The sequence below is a fragment of the Echinops telfairi genome, unplaced genomic scaffold, assembly GCF_000313985.2.
Source record: "Echinops telfairi isolate 266 unplaced genomic scaffold, ASM31398v2 ScPeMD7_31;HRSCAF=116, whole genome shotgun sequence".
Classification (NCBI taxonomy): Eukaryota; Metazoa; Chordata; class Mammalia; order Afrosoricida; family Tenrecidae; genus Echinops; species Echinops telfairi.
Window position 1 is genome coordinate 39,209,359 of NW_022103928.1, and position 14,596 is coordinate 39,223,954.

The 14,596-nt window shown below is 34.4% G+C and overlaps 1 protein-coding gene across 4 annotated transcripts in view; it reads left to right on the forward strand.

Annotated features, from left to right (window-relative positions):
* LMBR1 (limb development membrane protein 1) overlaps positions 1–14,596 on the forward strand; it is a 160,872-nt gene that overhangs the window by 131,230 nt on the left and 15,046 nt on the right. For 3 of the 4 annotated variants that reach the window (XM_030885593.2, XM_004702332.2, XM_045289918.1), the window contains 3 exons: positions 4,946–5,019; positions 5,249–5,339; positions 6,792–6,858. In XM_030885593.2, coding sequence (XP_030741453.1) covers positions 4,946–5,019; positions 5,249–5,339; positions 6,792–6,858 — 232 coding nt within the window. The remainder of the gene's footprint in view (positions 1–4,945; positions 5,020–5,248; positions 5,340–6,791; positions 6,859–14,596) is intronic. The other variant, XM_045289917.1, reaches the window with a different exon arrangement.

The window sequence follows — 14,596 nt, forward strand, 5'->3', positions numbered from 1 at the left end:
TGAGAGAATGATGAAGCTCTCTGGTCTTATGAAGATTTATAGTCTTTGAAACCTCATGGAGTAGTTCCTCCCGGTCCTATAAGTTCACTATGAACGGAGATTCTAGCAGCAATACTTCTAGGCTTATCTTTGTACGTACTTCAAGTTATATGAATTTCTTCATGCAATGAATGCTTATAAACTTTATGACTTTTTATATTACTTTACTTTGTGTTTTTACTTTATTTTTATAAACAATGATATAAAAAACAAAAAAAAATTACTTCTCCATATACAATCTCATCTTTTCCCCCCCAAATGTCATAGCTTCTTTTAAGATGGAAGTCTAAATTTACATATCAGAATTTATTCTGGCATTACTGAAATTTGTATCGGTGATTCTTTAAGGAAATGTATACCAGTGTGATTGTTTCAGTTGCCTTTGAGTTGATTTTTGACTCAGCAGAGCTAACCCACATCACTTCCCCATATGGTTTTCTGGACCATAATCATTATGGGAGATTATCAGGTTTTTCTTCCCCAGAGCTGCTGAGTGAGTTTGAATGTCTAACCTTTTGGTAAACAGCTCAATGCGTTTCTGTTACCTTCTCAGGACTCCTTAAAAGAGTGATTTATAAAGAGTGTATTACACGAATTCATTGGGCTTGCAGAGAATTCAAAGAGATACCTTATTCATGCTGCAAAAGAGTCATACATTTTATAAAACTGCATCATAATGTATAATTAATGGGAGAGAAGTGAGTTAATCTTTGTTTCATGAATAACTTTTGTCTCTTACTTTTAAATTGGTGATATCTATTTGGATATATCCTTCATATAGAAGATAAAGCCCAAACCAAACTCATTGCTATCAAGTCAATTTTAATTCATAACAATCCTGTTTAGGATTTCCAGCTTTGTAAATATGTACAGCAGCAGGCCGTCTCATTGCTCTCCAGCTGGCGCCACTGCTGAGTTTGAACCTTCGACCTAGCAGTTAATCACCTAGCTCCTTAAATGGATGATCATTACCACTAATATCCATATTGGATATACTTTTTTCCAGGACTTAAGGTCATGCTTTTGATACTTAAAGCTCCTTGATGTTGAGTCAGTTCTGATTCGTGGTAACCCTATGTGTCAGAGAACTGCTCCCTAGGGTTTCCGAAGCTGTAAATATTTATAGGAGCAGAAAGCGCAAAGCCTAGTATGTCTCCTGGGGTGCAGCTAGTAGGTTTTGAACTACCAACCTGGTGGTTAACATCTGAGTACCACTCCCACAGAGCCACCAGGGCTTTTAAAAAGGTACTTAGTTGTTTTTAGGTGCTGTCCAGTTGTTTCCAACTCAGAGAAACTCTGCATGACAGAATCAAAGCTCTGCCTGTCTGGGCCCTCACCATCCTCACAATGTTTCCTCCTTTTAAATATGTTGTTATAAATATAACATATATCCGATATGCTGTATTTGATAAAATGCTATTTAGAATGTATGCATCTATTCAGGTGTTCATGAAGAATATTGGTCTCTGTTCCTGTTAGGTACCCTGGATTCGGTTCCGACTGAGGGACCCTGTGTACAAGAGAAGGAAATATCGCTGGGTCCTGTACCATCCTCCCAACTGTTGCTATGTTTTGAGTTCATTGTTGCAGCCACTGTAGCAATCCATCTCTTGAGGGTTTTCCTCATTTTTGCTGACCCTCTGCTTTACCAAGCATGATTCCTTTTCTAGGGACTGGCCTCTCCTGATAACATGCCCAAAGTACATGGCCTCAAGTTTTGCCATCCTTGCTTCTAAGGAATATTCTTGCTGTACCTCTTCCAAGATAGATTTTGTTTTGGGGGGTGGGAGTGGGTTATGTTGGGTTGGGATGAGATGAGGAGAGCAAGGGCTTTCCTAGGAGAATTGCATTGGGATACCTTCCTCTCTTCACTCTTAGCCCTAATGTTGTCCTTTCAGGGTTCTTTTTGGTCTCAAAACTCAAAGAACACTCAAAAAGAAGGTTATTTGAGTCCCTAAAGAGTATCACTTTTATGTCATGTAAATCAAAGAGTGCAGGAATCTTCAAGGAATGCTTAGACAAATGGAAACACAAACTTCAGAAGCATATAGCTATAAAAATATAATAAAACAAAATCCTCCTTTAAAAATATGTGTAGACCTAGACAGAGAGTATGTGAGAAACATTAGCTTCACATTTTGATATTTAATGAGGGTTTATATTATTTTGTAGTTAATATTTTTGGCTTACCCTTGAATATATATATCACACATGTTATTTAGTTGAAAGGATATTTCTAGGAGTAGCTTCAGTTTCAAGTTTAAAAGCTATTTTAGCTAGTTTTGGGGATCCCTCTAATCCAGTGGTTCTCAACCTTCCTAATGCCTTGACCCTTTAATACAGTTCCTCATGTTGTGGTGACCCCCCAACCATCAAATTATTTTTGATGCTACTTCATAACTGAAATTTTGCTACTGTTATGAATCGGGCGACCTTTGTGAAAGGGTTGGTCAACATCCAAAGGGGTCGTGACCCATAGATTAAGAACCACTGCTTGAATCTCAATCCAATAGATACAGACATTTTAAGAAATTGAGTTTTGTACTATAGTCCCTCCCCCCCTTTTATCAGGGTACAAATCTGTGCCCTTAGCAGAATGATCAGTAGTGGTAGCCAGGCACTGTCGAGTTCTGCTCTCAGAGCAGAGGAGACCAAAGTTTGGGTATCCTCATACCATTAGTTTTGTAGACTAATTTCATCTTTGAATCTTTCGTTCCCTACTTTGTCTATTCTTCCAGAAGGGTAGAGATGAATTATTATGACTTAGGTGACTGCCTGTAAGCTTTTAAACCCCTAGATACTATTCCCTAAACTAAAATGTGGAGTTTTGAGCATTATGAATTGTATGATCAAGTTGTTTTGGAGAATATAATCTGACGGCTTCAAACCCAGTAAATCAATCACACAGGCATTTGGTTATGTCTAGAAGTATCTGTAACTGTGCCCCCTATGTACTTTATTATATAAGGGGCAACCACATACATATGCCTATAATGACACTGAGTAGTACTGATGGTAGAGTGGGCTATGCATGGAAACCCCAAAGCGTGGTTCTACTCTTGTTCTACTCTGTCCTATAGAGTCAGTAGAGACTCGATGGCAGTGAGTTTATAGTTACAGTCAGGTTTTAAATCCTTACAGAAGCCTAATTGATTGTGGTGATGATTGTGCAACTCTTCTTAATATGCTTGAACTACGGAATTGTCTGATATGTGAATTATATGCCAATAAAGGTGTTAAAAAGTAAAGAAAAAATCCTTACAGAAGCTGAAAATTTCATCTTTTTCCTGGAGCTGCTGCTGATGGATTTGCACTGCCAACCTTGTGGTTAGCAGCATAATCTTTAATTCACTACATCATTAGGGTTCTGCTTTGCCCTACACGGTCACTCTGAATTGGAACCGAGTTGGCAGTGGATATAGATACACCTATATGTTCACACACATATACGAGGGGTTACCCACCAAAACTGGAATCGTGCTGGGTGGAGTGGAGCTCTCATAGCATGCATTTTTCCTGAATGGATGAAAATGTTGACAGAATTCGTGTGCTTGAAGACTGACAACGGACCATTGAAGAAATGGGGAAGTTATCTGGACTATCATGAAGCTTGGTTCAGCAAATTTTAATGGGAAATTTGGAAATGAGAAGGGTTGCTGCGAAATTTGTGCCTTGGGTTCTGACTGACCAGGAAAAAGAGCATTGAGTGGACATGCTATGATTTGAAAGAAAAGCTCCGAAGTGACCCAGACTTTTTCCCCCCAAGTTCATTACTGGTGATGAGACATGGTGCTATTCTTACGACCCTGAAAGCAAACATCAATTAAGCCAGTGGATGATGCCATCTTCACCTCCCAAAAAAGCTTGTCAAGTGAAATCAAAGATCAAGACGATGCTCATTTGTTTCTTTGTTATGAGGGGGATAATGCATTTGGAGTTCTACCAGTTCAGACTGTTAATCAAGATTTCCATTTAGCGGTTCTGAAAAGATTGTGTAAGTATGTGACAAAAAAGGGCCTGATTTGTGGCAGACGGGACTGGTTTTGCCACCACAACAATACACCTGCTTATGCAGCCATCTCAGTGTGCCAGTGTTTGGCAAAAAACCAGCATGCCTCTCTTGCCTCACACACCTTACTCACCTGACTTTCCTCTGTGCGACTTGATTTTGTTTCCATGAATGAAGAGAGGCATGAAAGAGGACAGTGAATTGTAGACCTAGAAGAGGTGAAGGAAAAAATAGGAGATAGGTGCTGTCAGCTATCCAAACATGAGTTTGAAAAATGTCTCCAAGGATGGAATTGCAGATTTGACAGATGTATTAAGTGTAATGGTGATAAGGTTGTTTTGTAAAAAAATTAAATACATAGCTTGGGGAGGGGGTGGGACTTCCATTTTTCTTTGGGTACCCCCTTGTATAATGTTTTTAGGTCATCATTTGTCTTCATGGCTGTTATTATATTTATAAATATACTAAATTCTTAGAATGAATGGGGAAAGAAAAATTGAAATATATAAAGGGAATATGTAATTCACCTTTCTGTGATTATTTTAATTTTGAGACACTAATTATTTCAATTCTGTATGATGCCACAGGACTGCTATAGCTTTATTTTTTATTCCATCTTTTAAAAAATTCTCCAAATAAAAATTGGTCTATTTCATAACAGCAATAATTATAACAACATTTCTGATAAGTTATTACCTCACATTTGAGCTAAATCCGAAAACCTCGAAGTCATGGTAGTTGAATCAGTTAACTAGCTTAATCTGATGTTCCCTTTTATTTCAGAGTATTTGACATTTCTAATTTCAACTGCCCTATATTTGAAATGAAAAAACAATTTTAGGGAAACCAAATGTGATGGTGTCATTGAATCCTCAAAAGTGTTTTTCTGTTTTCCAGGGCCCTGGAATAGGAAATGCCTCCCTTTCTACTTTTGGTTTCGTGGGAGCGGCACTTGAAATCATTTTGATTTTGTATCCTTTCTTTAAGTAAACATTCTGTCTTTTAACAAGCATTCTGTCAAGTTTTCTGGGACAGTGGTAGTTTACTAAGACACTTGTCTAGAAGAAAAAAAGAACAGGCCAGTCTTCCTCAAATGCCTCAAGTGGTTTTTTGTTTTGTTTTTCCTTTGAGCCCTTAGACTTTGAGAACTTAGGGGTACTTGCATTCTTTTGGAAAGTCTTTTTTCCTTAATTCTCACAGCTATCTTATGGTGTCCTCTGTGGTTGGTTTCTATAGCCTTCGATTTTTTGGAAACTTCACCCCCAAAAAGGATGACACAACTATGACAAAGGTAGCGTGTAGTCTTAGATGATTCTGCCTCCCTTGTGCCTTCCAAAACAAACCGAGTGTTTTATTTAGTAATTGCCCTGAATGGTTCATTTGCAGTGATAGGTATTTGTTTGTAAGTTGCATAAACACAAACTGGAAGATTTTCAAAATGCTGACTGAGCAGGAAAGGATGTGCTCTGTTTAATTTGGATGGCATCCATTCACTTGTAAAATGCATGGAACTGCAGAGCTTGTTAACTAGCTATAGAAAGCTAGTGAAAGGACTTTTCTCCTCTAAAGAAAACGTATTGCTAATGAGTAACTTTGATTGTGCTAACTGTACCTCTGGGAGCTTGTTTGAAATCTGAAGAACTTAGTTGCTACAAGTATTAGAGACAAAGTATTTCAAATTTGAATAATTAAAGTAAAATGGAAGCATCCTATTGAAAAACATTTTGTAGTTTGAGGCTAATTTACTTTCCTCAATATGTTAATTGGCTTCAGAATAATAAAGGCTGTTATTTTATGTCCGAGCTGAATCTTTGTAAAATATTCCCACAGACTGGATAATGAAGACTTACTAACAAGAGCTGCTGGCTTGTTTTCTTATTTTTTCTTCCGTATTTTTAGCTTATTCTAAAGGGAGAAGTTATTGTGTGTGTGTGTAAAGTTTACTTACTTTGTGCTGGCTTTTAAAAAAAAGTTATTGAGATACTTAGCATCTTATATAAGTGCTCATAAGTATTATTAAGTGATATTTTCAGCTCCTCTATGAATAAGGAGTTCTGGTGGCACAGTTGTTAAGTACTTTGTTGATAACTAAAAGGTTATCAGTTCAAACCTCACTGGCCTCTTTGTGTGAGAAAGATGTGACAGTCTACTTCTGTGAAGATTTCAGGCTTAGGGATCATGTGGGGCCGTTCTACTCTGTCCTGGGGGTCTCTGTAAGTCAGAATGAGTTCAGTGGCAATGTTTTATATATATATATACACACACACACACACACACATACATACATACATATACACACACTGTATATATACACATACACACATATATGAAATATTAGGCATGGGATACATTGGATATGACTAATTGGAATTTGGGTTTAGGTTTTGAAAGTTTTTTCTGACTTTGTACATAATAGGCAAGTCTGACTTAAAAATACAGTTTTATTTGACAGGCAGAACTTTATGAAATTGGCAACTTTTGTCAAAAATGCAAAATGCACTGTCTCAAATGTATAGTAATTTGTATTCAATAAAGTTACATTTGTACCTGGTACTATAAATATCTTCTGAAACTTACTGATACAATTTCAAATGTTTATCAAAAAAATTCTCTACTGAGCAGTATCATTAAGAAGTTGGCAGAGCACAATAGGTAACAAGAATGTACAATATTGTCTTACAATGTGATTCAGTTTTATCCTTGTACACATTAATTGCCAAGTATTCTTTCTGATTTTAAACAGATCATTGGGAATTGTGTATCAATCTTGGTTTTGAGTTCTGCACTGCCTGTGATGTCAAGAACACTGGGTAAGTTCAATTTATAAAGTTTTCATTTTCAACCCAGACCTTTTTAAGATACCTCTACTGAATGTCTTGCTCTCGCATCTAAATATTTAAAAAATATCACATTTGAAATATAGTGCTTTTTCCTCCATTATCTTTTGAAAGAAAGACCATTTAGTTTTTAAATGCCTAAAGACTGTTTGTTGGTTTTTTTCACTGACTTGTTAACCCTTTTGCATCTGACTTAAAATAATTTTTAATTTCTAGAAAATGTTTAATTAATTTTTCTTACATAAACTATTTTAAAATTATAATTTAGTATGTAGGTTAAGTTTATTAATTTGTAAAAGTTACTTTTCAGCTGATTTGCACCCATGAAATGAAGGAGGGAGCTCTCACAAAGCATACATTGACTTAAAGTACATATTCATTCCTAATTTAAGTTTGATTTTCTAGTCATTAGAATTTTTTTCTTATTTTTTTTAATTTGCAACGAATTTTGACATATTTCTTTCTACTTTGTCAATAAGATGGTGGGATAACTTCATGTGACCTTATTTTTTATAAAAAGCAATCTTGCAGAATGGTTTTTCAGTTCTGGACTAAATATTCTTTCAGCCATAAAATTTTATTAGGCAGGTATGGTGGATTCTTTGGACTTAGATTTAGATATCAGAGTGTTCATAAAATTTAAAACTCAATCAGTAAAGTCCAACAGCTTGCTGATAGCAAAATCACTGGGAACTTTGAATTGCTTTTTTTTTTTTAGCACTTATATTCTATTATTTATTCAAGAGTCATAAACAAGATCCAGGCTTTGTAGTTATCTTCATAATTCATATAAAATTCTATATTACAATAAAAAGTACAAATATAAAAAAACTGTTCTACAGGCTAATATGAAACATGTTTATCTAATGTTCTTTTGTTTGTTTTTATAGGACTATTGTTATCACATCTGCTTAATGTGGTGTGCTAATCTTGAAAGTGCCAAAAATGTGCACTTTTAAAACATCTGAAGCTAAATGTTATCATTTATATTATAGCAGTCTAAAAATCCCAGCATCTTTTACATTCACAAAACCCATTTTTTTTAAGTTCTATTATTTAAGATTAGTTGTTAATAGTAATATGCTCTGATTCCATGGAAGCAGTTTCCATGCTGAGTATAGTTTTAATACAAAGGAAACAAATTAATGGTAAAATTTACTTTTTGAGACCAACAAATTAAATTCCTGAGTAGTTTGCCATAGAGATAAAGAAAAGAAAAGGGAAAAAAGAAAAAAGGAGAAAGATGGAACAATTAAAATGCAGCTAACAAATGCCTGGACACAGCTGTCCAAACAGGATTAATAGAGTGCATTAGAGTACAGTGAGTCATGTGGTGCTTTGCAAAATATCAACATGCACTGCATTACATGTTATGCCCAATGGCACTGAATAGATGAAAAGAAATAAATACGTTAAACAGATTCATAGAGGCTTTTCACAGTATTAAAAAAGCAAATTTCTAGCCTAGAATAAAAAGCTTTATTTTAGTATTATGGGAAATGCAAACTAGAGAGTTACTTTGTAATTCCTCTATTAACCCTGTAGAATTGAGTCTTTGATTTTAAGAAGATAAAATATAGAGAATTGTCATGAATATTTCCCAGTATATAACGGGATTTTGATTTACTAGCTGAAAAGCTTATAAGAGTAGAGGATATATTTAACAACCACATTCCAAGATGGGAAATTCTTCACTCTATCATTGCCTCTCATAAGTAAATCCTGACCTTGCATGTGGCCCTATTTACTCTTATGAAATCAGCTGGCGGCATCCCATTGCTCATAGCTAAATGAGGAACAAAGTTAACAAGGAAAAAAAAAAGGAAAACTTCATAATTTGCCTCCATGTGTATAGCTTTTATTTCAATAGTTTTTCAATGAAAGACTATGAATTTAATTGTAAACCTGAAAAATCTACTGAATCCACTATGAAATACTTAAATTGGTGATATTTTTTATTAAGAAGTAAAGGTGTTTTTTTTTTCTTTTAAAAAATTTGCCAGCTACTACTGTTATGTGACAGGTATCATAAACTTTAGATTGATGTTTATAGCTCTTAAGTGTACAGTGTGATAGGATGTATGTGCTAAAGAATTCCCGTGAAATAGCATGTTATATTTGCTTGTGGGACATTTTTGTGCCATTTGAAAAATCTCCATGTAGTAAATTTTATAAGCACATCACTTGCCACAGAGAATTAAGTTATGAAGAAAATTGTGACCATGTCTTTTTAGTCATATACAATTATTAACAATGATAGGTTTGTTGTCTATAGGGAAATACAACAACAACAAAAAAAATCTGTGCTTTTTAAAAAGTTTTAAAAAAAATCTTTACCTTTTAAGACCATTTAAAGCTAATACTATGCCATTTGGTAGGAGTTCCCAAATATTGTTTGCTGGTTAGTTAGGCTTCACTTTACAAAATTTTTTAAATGTTTGAAATTTGATGTCCATATTTTCAGTAAATAAGTCATTATTTAGTTTAGTAGACTAGAGGATTAAAAGAGATGCTTAGCAAACAAGGTGAAATAGAACAGGGTCTAACGCAATAAATTATCTGTAAATACTTAAACTTTTCTATAGGAAAATATTCTAAGTGGGTTTACTACACTTAACACAGTTGCAATGAATTTTCTAAGAACAGATTATGTATAATCACTGTACAAATCATATTTTATTATTAAGAAGTATTTAGGGTTTCACTTTTCTTAACATTGTTCTTTATCTGAGATCTTCGTTAGCCAGAGGGATGAGTTTTTCAAATGCATTCAACAGACTTTATAATACTTGTACTAATTTGTATTTTTAAGTTATTTTTATAATTATGTTTTCATCCTGAAGCTCTCAAGACCTAAATGCAGTGCTATATTTGTTGTTGTTTTCAGTGTGCTGGTAACATTAAAATAAAAGCTTGAATGTATTTTATGGTATTATATATTTCTCTTTCTATATCCATATGATTCGTTATTTTGCAGGAGATTATGTGGATTGTTCTTTTTTGTTTTCTTGATGAAGGGGCTCTCTTTAAAACTAGTTGTTTGTTAGAGGGGGTTTTGTATGGGGTTTTGTTAATATTCCTAATTTTTACCCTGGTCTTTCTTTTTTCAGTTCTTTGCGTGTGAAATGGATAAATGATACTTTCACTGTTTAAAAATGTCAAATGTGGGATCAAATTACAAATCATATATTCCGAATTATGACTTTGGTGTAAAAATAAACCTAAGCTCCACATTGAAAATTTCTTGACCCAAACTTTGCCTATCACTTTATTATGTTCAATTATATTACAGAAAATTAATAAATGACTGGTACTAACTAGTATTTAGCTGATTATAATTATTGTGATTTTTCATGAAAAATAGAATTCTTTAAAGTTTTTTTAGTTAATCTTTTTTAATATATAAGCCTCTTTATTAGCACACAATCAGACATCATACAATTCTATAGTTCTCTCTTATCAAGAAATATTGTACAATTACTGTCACAATCAGATTTAGAACATTTTCTTCCTTCTTGCACTCCTTATTATTAGGTCCCTGTTTTCCCCCAACCTCTCCTGCTGGAGCCCCCAGGGACCCTTAATCCATTTATTTTCTCTATAGATTAACCCATCCTGGGTTTCATATACTGGAAAACATAGAAAAATACATAAAGAATCAAGAAGGCTACCAATATTAACAACATACCACAGAGATAAACCCCAGTTTGAAAGAAAACAGAAAATACTAAAAATTAGAGCAAACTCAAAATGTGTCCAAAGGGAGATCAGAATAATAAAGTACTGGATTTTAACCTAGTTACATCAATCATAATTCACTTTCCAATGCCGTCTGTAGTAACAAGGCCACTCATATTGCTGGTCTGTGTTCAGAGAGAATTTGTTGGATGTGTCATCCACATGGGTTTCACCTTTTGTTTAAACTGTTGGTACTTTTATATGGGTCAGAAAGGGGATCAAATCAGATATTACAATATAGCCATTCAAATCAGATGTTTCATTTTAATCTACTTTAATGTCTCTACAATACTCTGTCTGATAACCAAGCTATTCCCATCCATCCATTATGGTCTGAGGAAAATTACTGGAGATTTATATTCTATGTGTAGATGCTAAAAATGTATTTTGGGCTTCCACTGTCATCCATAGCATTTTGCAAACCAGGATTTCACAATTTAAACTCTGATACCATCCCCTCCTTCAGATTTGGATTATATTATTTACAATGGGTGGTTCACACAGTCTGGTGTGCTTCTTCCATGTGGGCTTAATTGACATCTCTTTTAGGTCTGTCAAATGTGTAAGAGTTAAAAGAGTAAGTAATGACAACTCTAGCAAGTCATATTCCCAATATGCTGCACTAGTTTCAGGGCTCATCATACTGAGAACATGTCACATTGATCACACATGATCTAAACAATTTACACACCTGCAGATATGCATTAAAATAACTCGAATTTAACTTTCATTTTAAAATAAGGTTTGCGTGAAAATAATTCCCTTTAAGATCAAAGATAAAACCCATTTTATTAAAAATGTGTCATTTAAGCTATATTATGGATTTAATTTATACCAAGAATTAAAAAACCTAACCAAACTAAATATTCCTAATAATATATTTATATAATCAACTCTAATATAATACCACCTTATTTTTAGAAATTTCATTTTAAATCAATTTAACTATATAAATAAATGTATGCATAAATCATCTTTTTTGTTTAGACCATTTATATTTAATATGATATTAATATGGGTCTATCTAAATGTGCTATCTTGCTATTTCCTTTGACTCCTATTCATGTTCCCACTTCCCACTTTATCTGTATTCTAGATAAATTGAATGATTTTTTAAAATGGAATAATTCCATTTATCTCCTTTGTTGGCCTACTTCCTATAACTTTTTGTTGTGCCATTTGAATGTTTGTCTTAGGGTATTAGTATATATGTTTAACTTATCACAGTCTACGTTTTCTCTGATAAGCACCTAGGACTCAAGTCCTCTAATGTGGAGATGAATTTAATCTCCAGTTTCCCAAATCTCCCTATTATTTCTGACACCAACCATCTTTCCCCTTTCCGAAACACACCTTTTCTCTACTGTGTTCCACAGTCACTGTAATGCTTCACACAACTCATGGACAATCCAGGCTGTGGGTATGGTGTTCAGTTGGGTAAAACGATATGACTGAGAAGTAAGAGAATACTACTTATGCAAAAAGGTATTAGTGTCAGGAGTGGTACTGGGCAAGGTCTGGAGGAGTACTCAGAGAAAAGGCTCTGTTTTCTCAAAGCAAAGATGTCTTTTCTTTTTCCTACTGGGGCAGCTCTTGGAACAGAAGCTCCTTAAGCGCTTGTGTTTTATAGCTTTTACCTGTCTATCCATGGGTGCTCTGGAGTCAGACAGGCACCCAACAAATTCTTCAATGTAGTCAGTACACCTTAATTACTTAAGAAACCCCCTAAAATAATTTTTCCAAGTTCTAAGGGCAAAAGCACCACAATCTTCAAATATTTTCACTTTATATAAATAATAACAATCTTGTAAAATATTCTCTTATTTCTTCTCTGTGCTTTCATTGTTAATACGTTTACTTCTATACATGTTATACAGCTCACAATATATTGCTCTTATTTTCTGCTTTAAAAAGTCAGTTCTATTTTAGCAATATTAACCATACACAGTCTTTTATGTCTTCCCCTACAGGGATCATTCCTATTGCTTTTCATTTATTTGTGTAATCTAGATTTCACTCTACTATCATTTTCCTTTTGCCTGAAGGACTTTCCTTAATGCGCATCTGTTGGTGATGAATTCTTTCAGCTTTTGTAGGTATGAAATGTCTTTATGTTGCCTTGTTTTTGAAAGGTATTATTGTGTGAAGAATTTTAAATTGACCATTTTTCCTTTTTCAACTTTAAAGATGATACTCCACTGTCTTCTCATTTGCATACTTTTTGAAAAGAAATCTACTGTACTTATTATCAGTGGTCTGTATTTATTTTGTCTCTTTTTTCTCCTTGTAGCTGCTTTGAAGATTGTTTTCTTTATTGATATTAAGTGGTTTGATTATGATGTGTATTGGTATAGTTTTCTTCAGGCTTTTTATTTCATTGAGTTTCTCTTCACATAGTTTTCTTCAAATAGGGAAATTTAGTCATCAGATCTTTAAATAATTTTTCTTGCTTCTCTACCTCTTCTCATACAGAGATTCTAATCTCTCAAGTATACCAGTCTCTTGAAATTAATTTGCAGCTCACTGATAATCTGTTCACTTCCTTTCTTCTTCTCTGTTTTGCTGCTAATAGTTTTTATTGTTATATCTTCACATATTACTGATCTCATTTTCTTCAGTGTCTACCCTGGCATTAATTCCATCTCGAGTATTTTTTATATCTGATATTTTAATTTTCATCTTTAGAAGGTCAATTTGTGTCTGTTCAACACATTTTTGCAAATAGTACACCAATGAATGAGGGAGTACCCTAAAAAATGGGTACTGGCCGGAGCTTTCATAGTATGTATTTTTCCTGCTGGGTGAGCATCAAACAACTCACTCTGAGTTAGTGCACCCAGTGACATTGACTGGGAAGGTTCTCTCTGGTCACAGTGAATTTTTTCACAAGAGCAGTTTTGCTCAAACCTCGTTTTTTATGATGGCCGATGTCAGAGAACAGCGTGAAGCTGTGAGATTGTTTCCTGCTCGGGAAATATGCTTCAGAAACTGTTGTGATGTTGAACACAGCTTACAAGGACAGCACTATGGGAAAAACCCAAGTGTATGAGCGGTTTTCTCCTTTCAAAAAAGGTGAAATGTCGATTGATGACAAATTTAATTCTGGATGTCCGTCAACTTCCCGAACAGACGAAAATGTCCACTCGTAGTTCATTCCACCAGATAAGGCTATTAATCAAACTTTCTATTTAGGGGTTTGGAAAAAATTGTGTAGTAGCATGCAATACAAAAAGGCCTGATTTGTGGCATTTGGGGGACTGGTTTTGCCACCATGACAGTGCACATGTTGACACAGCTATCTCAGTGCGTCAACTTTTGGCAAAAACAGCATGCCTTTCTTGCCCCACACACCTTACTCACCTGACCTCACTCCATGAGACTTCTTTTGTTTCCATGACTGAAGAGGGACAGTGTTTTGAAGATTTAGAAGAGGTGAAGAAAAAAACACGAGGGAGATTCTGTTAGCCATCCAGACGAGTTTGAAAAATTTTTCCAACAATGGAATTGCATATTTGACAAATGTGTTCAGTGTAATAGAGAGTACTTTGAAGGTGATAAAGTTGGTTTGTAAAAAAATTTAAATATAGCTTTTTTTGTGGGGGACGATTCCAGGGTGTTTTTTGTTTTTTTTTATGTACTCCCTCTTAAATAATGCATAGACAATATAATAGGTGGAAAAGACAAAAATTATATTTAAAAGTTTTGGCATAGCTTGCATAATCATGCATTATGCTACACATTCATCAAAAGCAAAGGAATACATTTTGTCCTCATTTATTTTCATTCAGGAGTCTGAAAATATTACTTTTGATCATATTTGTATAATAAAGATATAAGCTGTTTTCAAAGGGTTATGGATTAAGTTTGGTAATACCCTAGTAATCAGAAAATGAACAAGTGAAACTATGTTTTGATCTAGGGCAGTTCATAGCTGGACCTGAGAACAGTGAAGTTCATTGTGGCCAGTCTGCAC